This window comes from Amaranthus tricolor, chromosome 15, assembly GCF_026212465.1.
Source record: "Amaranthus tricolor cultivar Red isolate AtriRed21 chromosome 15, ASM2621246v1, whole genome shotgun sequence".
In the NCBI taxonomy this organism is placed as follows: domain Eukaryota; kingdom Viridiplantae; phylum Streptophyta; class Magnoliopsida; order Caryophyllales; family Amaranthaceae; genus Amaranthus; species Amaranthus tricolor.
The window spans coordinates 14,965,240-14,981,300 of NC_080061.1; the positions used below are offsets into that span (position 1 = coordinate 14,965,240).

Here is a 16,061-nt window from a genome sequence, read left to right on the forward strand (position 1 = left end):
AAAATAAAATATTAGGTTTATATTATAAGTTTTTTTTAATTTATTTTTGGTAATTTCAATTTTTTTTTTCTCTCCTTCGGTTGAATAATTATATTGTATTTTAAATATTAAGTCTAGCTAAATTACCTATAAAAACTTAATCTTTTTATTTGCTATATTATTTTATCAAATAATAATAATAATAATAATAATAATAATAATAATAATAAGAGAAAGAAAATATCTTAAAACCTTTTGAGTTAGCGGAAGATTTCAATTAGGTGGCATGATATTAGGGATTTTCATTTTTTTTTATTGTTCATTGCCTTATCTCTAATTTTTTGCTTCTACATTAAGAAAAAAAAATGATGATGATTAACTAAACTCTACGTAGGAAAAAAAAAAAAGAAATAGAGGAAGAAATCAAAAAGAAAATTAAAAACTAATCCCTTAAAAGTCTCTGAAAACCTAGAAAAATTCCTAAAAATCCTCAAAAATTTCCTAATAATATTATTTAGTGTTAATTATAGAAACTCAAGGGGAGGAAGCTAATTTTGTGGCTAGAAATTCTACAACAAAGGAAATCGATTAATAGTGAAATTATTAAAGGGATTTCTTTGACCTGTAGGATTATTTTAGAACCTTTACTTCGCAGCTTATGCAACTTGCTCCATTCCTACTTGAGCTCCTTGTCATCTTTAAATGGTAGGGTGTCACTTCCAGTCCATGACTCAGCTTCCTCCATCACCCTGCTTGGCTCTATGTTAGTTCCCAGGGCGACTGGTAAATATTTATGCGTCTTGTCGAGAGTAGTACTAGGATGGGTGACCTCCTGGGAAGTCCTCGTGTTGCACCCCTTTTCCCTTTTTTTCTTTACTTTTTTGCGAATTCTTTCCGCTACGCTTGAGCAAAACGCATTTCATTGATTACGTTAATATATTCCTTAGAAATAATTTAATTTATAAAAATATAACTCGCAACCGGGTCCTAACCTCGAATTTACGAGCACTCGAAAGTTAGGACCCGTTGAGGTGGATCGAAGCGCATACGAACACATTGTTCGAAAGAGGCGTGCATCGGTGCGTTCATGTAAGCAGAATTTGCTCCGGATCCCGACGGAACTCCCCGCGGAAGCGTGCCTGGCATGGATGGCCTCTTGATTTCCAAGTGTTGCGCGGATTTCATAAATATTTTGTCTTTTTTTTTTGCGAGTTCACCGGGTTTTTACAGCCGGCTGAATCTTTCGTGAATTGGGGTCTCGGTTGCGAATTTACGAGCTTTGGAATGCTTTTGGTTATTCAATGGGCAAAAATGCGCATGTAAACAAATTGTTACGGTGAATGAATGGGTGCAATCAAACCAGCACTAATGCACCGGATCCCATCAGAACTCCACAGTGAAGCGTGCTTGGGCGAGAGTAGTACTAGGATGGGTGACCTCTTGGGAAGTCCTCGAGTTGCACCCCTTTTTCCCTGTTTTTTTTTTCTTGATTCATTGATCATTCATCCTTGTTCATTCTTCATCGTTCATTCTTCAATGATCATTGATCCTTGTTCATTGTTCATCGTTCATTGTTCATTGAGAATTAATCCTTGTTCATTGTTCATCGTTCATTGTTCATTGATCATAGATCCTTGTTCACTCTTTATCGTTCATTCTTGAATGATCATTGATCCTTGTTCATTGTTCACCGTTCATTGTTTATTGATCGTTAATCCTTGTTCATTGTCCATCGTTCATTGTTCATTGATCATTGATCCTTGTTCGTTCTTCATTGATCATTGATCCTTAATCCTTGTTCATTCTCCATCGTTCATTCTTTAATAATCGTTGATTCTTGTTCATCCTTCATCATTCATTGTTCATTGTTCTTTCTTCATTATTCATTCTTCAATGATCATTGATCCTTGTTCATTGTTCATTGTTCATTGTTCAATGATCATTAATCCTTGTTCATTGTTCACATTCGTTGGAATGCTTTGGGTTTTTCTATGGGCGGTAATGCGCATGTAAACAAAATGTTACGGTAAATGAATGGGTGCGATCATACCAGCACACCGGATCCCATCAGAACTCTGCAGTTAAGCGTGCTTGGGCGAGAGTAGTACTAGGATGGGTGACCTCCTGGGAAGTCCTCGTGTTGCATCCTTTTTTTTTCTTCTCTTTTTTGCGAATTCTTTCCGCTACGCTTGAGCAAAAGGCATTTTAGTGATTATGGTGATATATTCCTTGGAAGTAATTTAATTTATAAAAATATAACTCGCAACTGGGTCCCGACATCGAAGTTACGAGCACTCAAAAGTTAAGACCTATTTTCCCACTAATTTTAATTTAATATTTCTTAATATGGGTGATCTTCATATCTTTTTTCACTAACTTTATTGTGTATATTTTTAATGCCTATGGTCCTTTCTCCTTTCCTGTTCTCCATAAATTTTTATTCAATAAAATAATATTTCAAGCATCTAAAAATATTTATCTTTTTTAATTTCCATGAACATTTCTTATGTTACAAATGGTGCTATGAGGGATCGACCCAGGGGCCCGGGGTGGATATATGTACCCTTATTTGCCCACACTTGAAGGCACTGCATTTAAAAAAAAGTTGACATTATGCTACTGTAGGGTATCGAACTCACGACCTGCATGTTGCAAGGTAAGGGTGGAAAGCATTTATGACATTACATTACCCCCAATATCATCAAAAGCACACAACTAAAACTACTAAGTCAATACCCTACGCCCTACGCTAAAGCAGCTCAAGTTATATTTACAAGCGTAGCACGTCTAGTATTGGGGTCAATTTTAACCTGCAGGCCTAGCTTAGCAAGTTCAGGAACCTCTACAGTGCCTTGCATCTCCATATCAGCAACAATCTGCTTGTTATCATCATTACCTTGCAACAAATTGCTGGCACACCATATGCCCCATTCCCTTAAGAAGGGATTATCGTCATCGAGAACACATTGCTGTAAAAGAAGAAATATACAGTTCTTTTTTCTCACTTCATCTTGTACATTTTTCCTTCTGTATAAACAATTTCCGATGACTGCAACAATGTCTCTTCTGAAACCCTGGTATGGACATATCTTTGGCGACTGAGAAGATGGCACTTGGTTCATATCCGGTTTCATAGTTTTCCTGATTGATGTTGGTAATTCAAGCTCATTGAGTAGGGATAATAGCAAATCCAAAAGCCCCCTAGACACTAATGAAGCTACAACATCTAGAATTTCATTCTCTTCAGAAACTGTCGCACTCCCTTGCGCACATACATCTCTCAAAAGAATGAGCGAGTATCCAAGGACATCAATAGAAGGGACGCCAGTGGGCAGCTTTGACTGGCCCCTGGTGTAAAAATCGATAGCTTTGATAGCATTCTCAAACAACCCAAGAATATATAAAGCAAACTCCGAACCAACATGAATATCCTCGAGTCTTTCATTCAAAATTTCAGACACAATGCGCAAAAGGAAAGCTTGGTCTCCTGTAAAATGAATATTTCTACTTTCATGATCTTCTAGTTTGTCAAAGTCATCATTTAGATACTGGAACAATACAGGTAAATGAGATTCCTCCAAACAAATTCTTGACAGTAGTATCTTGACCCAATCTTCTCCAAATCCAACTAGTAGAGATAATAATAGAGACCCCAATTAGACTCCAAAACATGTAAAGCTAATGAAATTCGAATAAAAAATTTAATACCTTCTGAAGCTGTACGAACAATTTCAGCAATGATAGCCAATCCTGGATTTCTGCAAAGCTCAGAAAACAAGTAAATGTTTCCATCACAACAAGTACAAATAATCATACTCAAAGGATCACAAGTTTCCCTTCTGCGAATACTAGCGATTCTGAGAAAAAAATCAGGGAAAAATTGGTCCCATATTACACGCTGACTTTCCTTCCCGGCAAGTGAAGCATTTGCTACCACCTGTAAGGCAGTGCGTACAATTGTGCAAGCTGAATTATCAGAATCATAGCCCACAGAATTGATTGCACTGGAAACGATTGCAGCACCGTTCTGCTCAATGAACAAGTTCTGATTCACCGCATCTCCTGCACATAGATTTCTGAGAAGTCTAAGAGACAGCAAGAGAACAGGATGTGCCGATGGATACGAGAGATGCTGAAGTAGCTGGAGTACAATTGGAAGTATATGCTTCGATGCAAGATCTGATCGTCCATCATCGCTTTTTGAAACAACAATAAGCTTTTCTAAGGCTTCACTCAATGTTGACGAATTTGAAGCCTTTAGCAATGGCTGTAGAACATCCTTTGGGACATTTAATTCCGCAGACATTGCAGCATTCATTTTACTGCACAAATTACCAGAAAACACATTAGTCATATCTGTTCGAATTTAGTCATTTAAAAAAGCTTTGATGACTACACCACACAATAGCAGATAAACTGAACACATATTCTAATGCTTTACTACATTATCATCCAACAAGGAATCATATTCGAGGGTGAACCACATGAACATTGAATAGGAAAATAATTTCACCGTCACTTTTAGAGTTCAAGGCTACTTATCTACATAGAAAAACATAAAGAGCTTTATAATAGTAGCTAAAATTTAATGACATATTTCCTCCCTATATTCAAGTTATAGACATGTACTATTAGATAGAACCGGATAAAGTATAATCTTAATAGATAGAACGAGGATATATGTGAATGACTATTGAAATTGATATAAGGAAAAATTGAATGACTATTGAAATTGATAAAACCGGATCAAGTACTCTTATTTTCCATTAAAATCATCATGTTGCATTAAGGAAAAATTGAAATTTATTGTCATTTGATATAAGGAAAAATTGTTAATAACTACCTACAAAAAGTGGTCTTTGTGAAAAACTACCTACAATAAATTTTTTTGTCAAAAACTATCTTAAAAATATAGTTTATTTGTCAAAGACTACTAATTAACAGAATCATCTATATTGACTGTTATTTTTAACATTGACCAACATGTGATATGCGCATGACTATTAGATGAGCTATTAAATATTATAATTAATTAAAAAAATTAAAAGAAACATTTTTAAACTCACATATCACTTCATCTTGAACCTCAACTCACCCTTTTATTCCAGAAATCAATAGCATTTTCAACCTTCATCTTCAATAAAACCTACTATGAATGTCCATGAACAGCACATGCATTCCGCATCTAATAGATGAACAACTATCAATACAAGACCATTTATTCTTCTTTCTCATTATTTCTTCTTTTACACTTACTCATTTTGTTCTCTTCTCCAACCTCTTCTTTTGGAGGTGGTGTTTTTGTTGTTCCTTTATTTTTCCTTTATAGCAAAATTCAAAATTAAATCTTACTTTTGTGATTCAAAATTTGAAGTTGAAAATTGCCAATTGATTACTGCTACAAACTATTTTCTGGATCCAGATCCGACCCGGATTCGATGGGTCTTAAAAAATAAAACCCAGACCTTTAAAAAAGGGGAGAGTTTGGGACGGGTCCAACAGAATCCTGAACCCATGACCATCCCTACTTGCGGCGAATTCAAGTATTTGGATAAGCCACTAACATAATTTATTTGAAAAACTGGTTATAAAATATTTGGGGATCTAAAATCAATATCATAAGTTCATAACCTAACGGCTGCAAGTTTGAATCTACATGCTAACTCTAATTTTAAATTTTTTTTCCCAGTTTTGAAATCATCCCACTAAACCCCAAGTTTTGTTCGACATCTTCCATTTGCCATTTCAACAACCCTCTCTACGTGCCAGCTTCAAGTCTAAAACCAAGCTCAACCACCGTTTCAACGTCCAAGCCTGACGCGTAGACGCCTGATCTTGATTCCACCAGCTTCTCACTACCGCTTTCCCTTCGGTCTTCTCTTCTCGCAGGTGATTGTTTCGGCATTCAATTTGGTTTTACCTTTTTGATTCAATATCTATTTGTTGTTTGATCAAATCTCTACTTTGTTTGATCCATAAACTTGGAATAATTGTGGGTAATTGTTCGATACAATCTGCATTCTGCCTTCAATCTCTATTTGTCGATAAATGACAATTATTTCATTTATGAACTTAAAATAATTGTGGGTAATTGTTTGATTTAATCTACTTTTCGCCTTCAATCTCTATTTGTGGATATTTTTTTGATTTAATTTGAAGAACTTTACGGCCCATTTGCTAGGCATTAATAAACCGCCGTAATCGGAATGAAAAGTATTGTAATTTTGGTTGAAAAATCTCTGGGCTACCTTGATGCCCATGCTTAACAACCTTCACATCTCAGTTTCTTTCATAAAATTCAATCCAATGCATTACCATTGGGGGAGGTTGTATTAGGTGGTAATGGAAATTTATAAAAAAAAACTTTTTTTGTGATCAAAGTTTCATTACCATAGGAAAAGACATGAAACTTTGGATGAAATTCTAAACTATATATCATTCCCATTACTATCATTTAGTACCAATAACCAAACGGGATGTTAGAGTAAAACTCCAAAGTCTAAAGTTATTAGCCGTGAAAGTTACAGGATAATTTACAATAAAGAATAAGCCGGGTGTTGCACTCGAAGTCGAAAAATACTAAACGATAAAATTATTGGTCTTGACGAAACCATAGTCTGAAGGTGGTGTAAGTCTTATTTTAACGTTAATTTTATGCGGTGGTTACCAATTTATATTGATTGAAAGTTATTTCCATTGATGTATTCAGTTTGGTTTCAAATATATTATTCTAATGATGAGAAAGTAACAACAATGTCAAAGTCTTAGCACAAATAATATAGAGTCGACTATATAAATCAAAATAATCAATATGAGAGATGTTAGAAAAGATTATACTTTATCCGATTCAATCTAATAGTACTTGTCTATAACCAAGAAAATCAATTTCAATAGTCATTCACATATATCCTCATTCACATATAACTTGAATATAGGGAGGAAATATGTCATTGAATTTTAGCTACTATTATAAAGCTCTTTATGTTTTTCTATGTAGATAAGTAGCCTTGAACTCTAAAAGTGACGGTGAAATTATTACCTCTTCTGGCATCAACGGCAACTTTGTGATGTGGAAGTCTTCATATAACATATAGAACTGATCAATATACCTCTCTTGCATTCTCATTCTTGCTTTCAGCAGCTTTGAGTCAACAACTAAAGCACCAAATCCGAAAGAGCCACAAGTCAATGATTCAATAGTCTCAGAGTTGTGACTAACCCCACAAAAAAGTACATCAGTAAAAAATATACCTTTGTCATCGAATATGACTTGATTGATAATAATATTATGAGTATCAATCTCAAACTTCGCGAGTTCTTGCACCAATCTTTCAGTTTCATATAGAGATAAGAACTCAGGAATGCACACACACACAAAGGTTGTCAAATCCTGCAATACCAGCAGCACAAGCATCATGAGCATCAAAATACAAAGATTAGACAAATCCAAAACAACCGCCTCCTGATTTTGATTTATGTGATAAATGAGAACTAAAATTAATTATTTATTTTTAGCTTTTTCATTGTAAATGGAAAAGTTGTCATATTTTTTTTAAAAATACCAAATATTTCTTATCTTATATGTAAAAAAACCACCAAACTTTTGATACATCTCAAACCACTATTGATAGAGCGGATTCTGCCTTCCAACCACCATGTGTCCACCATCACACCACCACCACCAAGCAACCAGAATTCAGAAATTTTTCTCTCCGCTCTATTTTTCTGTCCTCTAGTATTCACTTTCCATCATCAATCCACCTTCATATACATCTTGATCTTCAATACATAAATCATCTTCATCTTTCACCCACCTTCAAATGTCATAATCAGTCCATCTTCAATTTTTCTTCCTTAAATCCACCTTAAAAAACACAATAACTCTTCACACAAGAAGCAAACAATAAAGGTACAGCGACAAGTTTTGGGAAAATGTATAAATTTTAAAGAGAGGCGACAAATCAGGTTTTGTGTTCACGTTCGGTGTAGGATAAAAACCTCAACCTTATCACCTAACAACCATGGCAAGAAGCTATCAAGTTCAGAAAATCTCAAAAAATCAACAGACGCAACAAGACTAGCCTACACAACATTTGAGTTTAAAGAATGCAAAGACAGCAAAGACGTCAAAAGAGCTACAAGGTTTTTGTGCTATGGAGATTGAAGACCCAGATAGGTCTGAGCGATCTGATGGAGAAATCTTGTCACCATCTTCAAAGGTGATTGAGCAACATGCAAGGGTAATGGAGCAGATCTCAACATGGTTGGATGCTATAATGGACTAAAATCAGAGTAATGTCTAGAGGCAAAAAATAACCAAATCAACATCTGATGTTCCTCCAAGTGTGCAATTAGATCCTATCACATCAAATCCAGAACAGGAAATCAATTCCGTAAATGGTTAACCTGTTATAGAATTACACAGCATACAACGGTAGATTGATTATCATTGATAGTTCTCAGTTCGGTTTTGATTTTGGGAACATGAAGAGTTGAAGTTAAAGATGAAGAATTGCATGTGGGTTGAAGACAAGAACAAAGATATGATTTAGGAAAAGAAGATGGAGGTGAAGGTGGATCGATGTTGAAAAGGGGAAAGTAAAGGAAAGAGAAAAAGAGGAGAGGCAAATGTGAATTCTGGTGGCTTACTAGTAATAGAGAGGTGGTCAATGGGCGGTGCTGGACATGGCCGTTAAAATTAAAAGGCCAAATACTGACATTTGATCATGTTTCTCAATGGTGCATTAAAAAAAAAAAAAAGAAAAAAGCTAAGCAAGAAAGGTAAAGTTCAACAAATGTTATACGAAGAGAATACACCCTACGTTGTAGACCTGTAATTGTGTTAGTAGCAGGAACTGGGGTTGGGCAATCCAAAGTCTTTATTTTGGGCCCAAAAGGTCATTCGACTAAACAGCAAACATGAAATCACATGACATAGGGCAAGGATTGCAGCAGATTCTGATAAGCACAACACAATAACTTAGAGAAACGAAACATCGTGAACAGGAGGGCTTACTGGATCCCTGAATTGCTGGTTCACTTGCTCGATTACGTCTTTCATGCCCTCGAGCCTGCCAAGGATTGCATCTTCTCCAAAGTCATCTTCAACACCAAAGAGACGAGTCATCTAGAAAAGATTCAACAATTTGGTTACTTACTAATAAATGTAGGCCTACGACTGTCACATCATTAAAGCTAAAATTTAATTCGTGCTGTGTTCCCAGAAAAATCACAAAAAAATTGTAGCATCCATTAGCAGAAAGGGAGCAAGAAAAGACCTATGAGAAATTACATGAACAGCACTAAATTTAACATGGAGGCTGGGAGACAAATCAAGTGCTTGGAAACTCTTTCCATGTAAAATCATCACAGAATAAAGAATAGTTAACATAGAACAACTTTAAAGAACTTAACATACCATACCATTATCCCCTAACCAATTCCAAGAAATAGAAGTTTTTATAATAATACAATTTACACCTAACATGACAAAAAGAAAGGAAAAAACTAGAAGCCATTAATTATAGGGGCTGTAGGATTTTAAAGGTACAGGTAATCAAGACCCTTATTTCCCTAATGTAGAAGCCAGAAGGTGATACTTTTTCGGAAATTGCCAATCCAAGTTCCAGCCTCCTCCAAAAGGCTTCATACTTTCATATGACCTTCACAAATCCTCTACACCATAACAAACCTTGGCCACAACCACCACCAGTCTCCAGACAACTGTTACCTGATTTTCCATCAAATTCGCTATCCATGATTCGTTTTCTCAATTTACAACTTACTGGAGGGTTAACAAATTAGACAATACTGTCCTAGACCTCACCAACACCTCAGCTCATTCTCATTACTGCAAGGCATCAGATATCAAACTTACAGGGGGCATCAGATATCCACCACAGGCTCAAAGAGGTTGAAAATCCCCACTGAATACAGGTTCAAAAAGAAAGAGTAAATTAGCACCATCCTGACCTTCGCCAGGAATTTCAAGGCCACTGTAGAGTTCCTTTAGCAGGCTAAGGGAAAGAAATCATAATGGGGAAGCGGAAAGAAGGGCATTGATTTTTACCTTTTCTATTACGTATAAACCAACAATGCCACATGAGTATACAAGTGGTCAACTTTTCTATGGCATTAATGTCTCTAAAATTTGTCAAATAGCACTCCACATCTTACTTATAAATGGCGCAAGGCGCTCTAAAGTGCTAAGGGTCCATAGAGCCCTAGGTTCTAGGCACTAGTTTTTGAGTTCAAGGCAACCAAGAACCAGAAAAAAAATATGAAAAACACCCAGTATGACCCAGGAAAAAAAACTAGAAAAAGAAGAATAGAGAAGAGAAGAGAAAAAGATGAAAAAGAAAAGAGAGGACAAGAGGAACAAGAGGAGACAAATACAGATGAAAAAGAAGAGAAGAGAAGAGATTAGAATAGTAGATGAGAAAAAAAAGGAAAAAGAAGAGAAAACAAAACAAATGTGGTAAGTGCACGCATCAAATGAGCTTTTGAAGCAAATACCATAAAGAGCTCTCGGGTGCTTGGCCTTTCGGCGACGGCGGCGCTATGAAGCACCCAAAGGGGCTCGTCTTAAGGAATGACCTCGCCTAGCCCAATCAAGGCATACAACCCATCACCTACCAAGGCGCTAGATTTGTGCACTATTGGGAAAGCTTTTAAAAAAAGGCTTCACGTAGCTCTAGACTACCCAAAAATGGAGTTCATGAATTCACATTGTTATCCATGCCATAGTGGTGCTCCTTGTCACCCCATAAAAAAAATTTGCATGTGTATTGATGTGCATGTGTGGTACACGATCAAACACACAAGACAAAACTTGAATTAGGCTTATCTAGAAAACTTCTTCATTCTTCTAGAGCTATACCCCACCAGCGGTTAAGGCAAAGGAAGCTACAGATGGTCATGTTACTATCTGGGTCGAATTAGATCAAAGCTCCTAAGAGCCAAATTGAACCTTAAGTTTTTTGTTCAACAAATAATCTTGGGAATCAAGTCCTTAACCAAGGAAACTGAACTTAAATATCACAAAGAAGAACGTCAAAAAATCAGCATCATATTAATTAACACCCTTTAACATGAATCATATAGAATCAAAATGAAAACTGGCCCAGATAGAACATTATGAAATACCAAGCTATCAACATTCAATAGTGAAAATTGCACCTATTTTTCCTCAAAAAAATGAGATAAGCCCACAAACTTTAAGTAGAAAAAAAGACCATAAGATGTCAAGAAGCCATACCTGACTTAACAAGCCCCCAAATTTATTTTTCAAGGTCATCATTTTTGATAGGCCCTTTTCTAAAGTGGAAGGGAATTGCAAAAGACGAAGTGTATGCCCTGTGGGAGCTGTATCAAACACTATGATTGAGTAATCCATTGTTTGAACCAATCTGCAAAACAAAAAGAGTGCAAATATTAACAACAACTACACCGTGCATCCAGGAAAAAACATATACACTGTCATTATATAGTTGGTACAGCTTAAACTTAGAAGAAAAATGACTTGTTTGATGAGGAAGATTATTTTGCAGGCAATCTGGTGGTTTCAAGTGTATAATTGGAGTCAAGAATTAGCTTCTGAATTCTAAATGTCACTCAACTTTCCCTGATAAACTTCTTCATGATAGATAAATGGCAAGAGCTTTTTTTCCTTGCCCCTTTGCATTCTTGTACAAGGCACGATCAAATACATCTCATACATTCATAGAAATAAATACATACACAGCATATCTAAACAGAAAATGGCTAAAAATGCCATGTCTAGTGGAAGATAGAAAGAAAATGATGATGTTTATTATATAAACTGAAAAGGTTAATGAAAAAGTAAGTAAAAAAGCTCAAATACGTATAAAATATTAGTTCAATCAGGTGATTCATGATAATCCTCTCTCTCCCTGCTTTCTTGTATTTACAAGTCCATTTTTTCCTTCTGCGCTAGTAACTTTTGTCTTCTCAAAAAAGCCAATTCCTAAATGATTACATCTTTAAATTCCCACTTAAACCCCAGCCCTCTTTTGCAAATGTCACCTCCAAAGCTCCAAGACACTTCTATGCACTAACAATGTTATGATAATGATCCTAATGTGCCCTCTGATTATAACCCAATCCTTGTTAACTAATCTCTAAGCCAAACACTCCAGCAAGCAAGTAAAACTCCCTTGATATTCTTCTCTTTCTCCACAGTTAAATGTCTTACTTTATGACGAATAGAGGAACATCAGCAAGAATAGAATGATACATAACAGAATAGAATGATCCAGAATTTCATGATTATTTTAAAATAAACAGAATAAATAAATTAAAATATCTTGTTATGAAAAATAATCAGCCACAAGGCAAATTACCCCATCATTCACAGAAAAAAAAAATCTTTGTCCTTTTTCTGGTGTGATAGAAGAGGATTTCAAAGACAAACAGAAAATTGATAAAATAACAGAGGAGAGTAAATTTCTTAAACAAAGAAAAAGAAAGTCCATTGATAGACAAAAATCCTCTTAAAACTCCCCCTTGGAGAACACACCCGCAAGCCAACTTAATCAACAGACTTAAGCTGGGGCTCATGAATATAGCTACGTTAAATTTTCATTTAGCCACTAATCATATTGAAGCTATCCACCTCTCTGAAATTTATTTCACTAGCAAAAGGCGTTGCCCTTCATGTACGATCTTCATTCAAGCGTGTCCAGCAATTCCATTCACATCCACTTGATGAAAACAAGCTCCGTTTTCACATCTCCAAATCCAAGTCCTCCTTTTTACTTTGTAATTACTATTTTGACATGTTTCAAGTCATAGTTAACAAGAACAAAAACTTGGCTCATTACGCAAGATGAGAAGGGAAACACGGAACACAACCAAAAGTGTCTCAGAAACTATTGGATGAGAGATAATCTATGTATAGAACATAAAATTTAATTACAAATGAAAATGGAATTGATGTTTTTTTATTCCCTTCAACTTCTTCAGGTTTTATTTCTCTTTTTTCCTTCCTTGTCTCTTTTTCAATCCATAAATAGAGGTCACATAACCTTAAACAATAGGCCGCTAAATCTTTAGTTTTAAAAGGCATGAAGCGCCCTAAGGCACTAAAGGTCCTAGGCTCAAGTGACGACTTCAGTCATTGTGAGGTGCCCCAAAACTCTTGAGAAAAAGAAAAGGAATTGAAATTTCCAAACAAAAGCAGAAAAAACATTGAAGAGAAATAAAAAAAACTAAAAAAAGAAAACATACTTAGTGAGTGTCATCAATTAGGCTCATTCGAAGCCTAAAATCAAAAGCCAAAAGGCCTTTGAGGTACTCAACTTAGGTGCTACAAAGTGCTCTAAGGTACCCGTCTTATGAAACTCACTCGTCTAGCCCTATCAAAGCACACAAACTATTGACCCTTAACTGACGATGCAAACTAGTCATGATCGTGGTAACGGAACAGTGATGATGTGTTGCAGTTACTGTAACGCAAATATTGGTCGAAATTACAAGCTAACCTTGATACGATCCAAAGCGCAGTTTTTTAACACCTATACAATTTGGGAAATTTTAGTTCGCTTTTTTAGAAAGCTTTACAAAGCGGTTAATGCACTATATAGCGCCTAGGCGAGCTTTTTAAAACAAAGGCTTCCTTGCGCGATTTGGGTCATGTTTCATTGGTGATATAGGGTGGACGTCTTTCCAGGTTTTCTATAGTCCCATTGGTTACACTTAATGTCTGGAAAGATGCATATTTCCCAAACGTCTTTCACTATTCTCTACTTACAAGATGCTAGTGTACTAATGGATAAATCTTACTCATATAACTCAGCCCTCAATAATTGTTAAACTCTCCAAGACAAAAAAATTTGGGCCAAAAGGAGCCACTTTAAGTGCCAATGCCAATGGCCCCAGAAAGCCACTTTCAAAACACTGATAATATGGTAATTGGTAAAATATGTGGTCAATAAAAATATGATAACATTCCCGTTTCTATTCCAACTTGAAAAATAAAACTTCACTTTGTCACTTACCTTGAAAGAAAGTGAGTTTGATAAAGTATCTTCAACTTACAACAAACTATGCAACAATAGGATATACTGAACTTGTTCTTCAGGGTATGAAAGGCTATATAACACCTCTTATCTTCACTAGACATGAGCAATAGTAAAAGTCAACTCGCATCATAATTGAAATCATAACTACTAACGCAGAAACTAGTACGACTCCTAAAGCTTTTGCTTTACACATGCATTCTCTATTTCCAAGATATGACCAAGTACGTTGGGAGTTGAAAAACACAAATTTGACCTTCATTAGTGCCTAAATTTGTTAAAACTGAAAAGTTACGAATAAACAAAATGCACACCTATACCAAAAGGAATCTTGTTCATAACTATCTTTATTGCAGCAAGATCAAATATAAACCATACAAATAATCAAACACAAAGCGGCCAACAATAGAATTTAAAATCAGGAAAAACTATCTTACTTCAGCATTTCTGCAAAACTCATGGCTTCATCAATTCCAGGGATTGCATTTGCCAGCTCTGATACAAAATTATCAGGCCCTTCACCAGAAAGATCTTCACTTTCTACAGACGGATCCACTTCCTGCATGTAAACATAATTTGACATTTGACAACATTGAATTCCAATAAATACCCTGCTCATAGTAAAGTTTTCTATAGGCTGCGATCCACTGGGTATGGTGATGATGATGAATTCCAACAAATATAAACAATTAAACTGTTACTTTTGTACATACAAAAAAATGTTTTTACTATGGTTTTAGACAACATATAAACCCAGTATCACATTCACATCTTCCCCTTCAATCCACTTCTTACAATGAGGAATAAGTCTACATCTAAAAAGGTGAAGAAACCAAATGACATGAAAGTACTAATAATAAAATAACAAGGCCACTAATAAAAGTCTATAACAAATTGCTGGAAGAAACTTTACTAAACCTCGGCCATGAAAAAGCAATTTAATAAAACCTAAATCAACCTACTTGCATTTCCACCCAATATAACCAAACAAGCAAGCAAGAAGTCAACCTTAACGACTAATCATCTCTCATCAATTCAAACCAATCAAACTATATTTAAATTCCCATATAGATGTTATACGCAAAAAAAAAAATGGTTCTATAATACCCATATATAAGATCAAATTAGAAATTACTCCCAAAAAAATATAGCAAATTGATAAGAACAAGAAACATCTCTAACCAAAAAAATGCAATAAAAGGACTGAAATTTACCATTGCAAAGAGATTGGTGAAGCCATTAACAAGGGTTGGAGTCTTTGTAAAACGTTGTTGAAAAGCATCACCAAGATTGTGGGCCGGATCAGTTGAGATAATAAGAACAGATTGTCTCACGCTTGCAAGTAGAATTGCAAGAATGGAGCTACAAGTTGTTTTACCAACACCTCCTTTCCCTCCTACAAAAACCCATTTTAGGGTATCTTGGTCTAGAATGTTCTTCAATGTTCCTTCTGGTATTTCCTCAGATAATTCCTGATCTGATGCCATTGAAAAGATCCAAGCTTTCTCTCTTCTACCGGTTTATTACCACTAAAAATTAGGGATTTGTAAAACTGGGGATTCAAATTTGTGGGATTCCAGAAGAAGAGAGAGAAAGAGAGAAAGAGTGGGTGAAAAGTTGAAACTATTTCATGGGATTTATAAAACAAACAACAAGAAGAGAAGTTCCTTAAACGAAATTCTTGTTTTCTTCTACAAAAAGGATGTGAAATTTAATGCTGGGTTTTTGGAGGAGGGTAGTTATTTACGATTAATGGGAGATTTAGGGTTCCTTTGGTAAATGGGGATGAATGATACATTTTGGAATCTGGAGGTGAAAATTTATGATAAATGTCTGTTAACAATCCAACTAGTGGCTCATCCATTTAAAAAACAGTAAGGACTATCCATAGATGAGGTTGGTTAAGCTGGGGTGTTCAAAATCGGATATTGGGTCGATCCGATTTTGAAAAATCGGATATCCGATTTTCCAGATATTTAAAATTCTGTTTCGCATCCGACACCGGGTCGGAAACCGGATACCCGGTTTTGTAATTTTTTTTTC

General features: G+C 35.5%; 1 protein-coding gene, 1 non-coding gene and 1 pseudogene across 4 annotated transcripts; 2 read left to right on the forward strand and 1 right to left on the reverse strand.

Annotated features, from left to right (window-relative positions):
• The first annotated feature begins 1,325 nt into the window (after nucleotides 1–1,325).
• Nucleotides 1,326–1,444, forward strand: LOC130801965 (5S ribosomal RNA). The gene has a single exon (XR_009039687.1). It is a non-coding gene; the product is annotated as a 5S ribosomal RNA (ribosomal RNA).
• Nucleotides 1,445–2,015: 571 nt separating this feature from the next.
• On the forward strand, nucleotides 2,016–2,128 carry LOC130801976 (5S ribosomal RNA; annotated as a pseudogene).
• LOC130800924 (ATPase GET3A-like) lies at nucleotides 2,063–15,857 on the reverse strand. 3 transcript variants are annotated; one of them, XM_057664668.1, is made up of 8 exons: nucleotides 15,233–15,857; nucleotides 14,456–14,577; nucleotides 11,237–11,387; nucleotides 8,996–9,106; nucleotides 7,231–7,369; nucleotides 7,089–7,134; nucleotides 3,688–4,301; nucleotides 2,092–3,607 (listed from the first exon to the last, which is right to left on the reverse strand). In XM_057664668.1, exons 1-8 carry the CDS (start codon nucleotides 15,503–15,505, stop codon nucleotides 2,739–2,741), a joined length of 2,325 nt encoding a protein of 774 aa, XP_057520651.1. In that variant the 5' UTR covers nucleotides 15,506–15,857; the 3' UTR covers nucleotides 2,092–2,738. The 3 variants fall into 3 exon arrangements, with proteins under 3 accessions (XP_057520652.1, XP_057520651.1, XP_057520654.1); XM_057664671.1 differs by lacking the exon at nucleotides 2,092–3,607 and having other exon boundaries at nucleotides 4,163–4,301; nucleotides 7,019–7,134; nucleotides 15,233–15,856; XM_057664669.1 differs by lacking the exons at nucleotides 7,231–7,369; nucleotides 8,996–9,106; nucleotides 11,237–11,387; nucleotides 14,456–14,577; nucleotides 15,233–15,857 and having other exon boundaries at nucleotides 2,063–3,607; nucleotides 7,019–7,134.
• Between the last annotated feature and the right edge of the window lie 204 nt (nucleotides 15,858–16,061).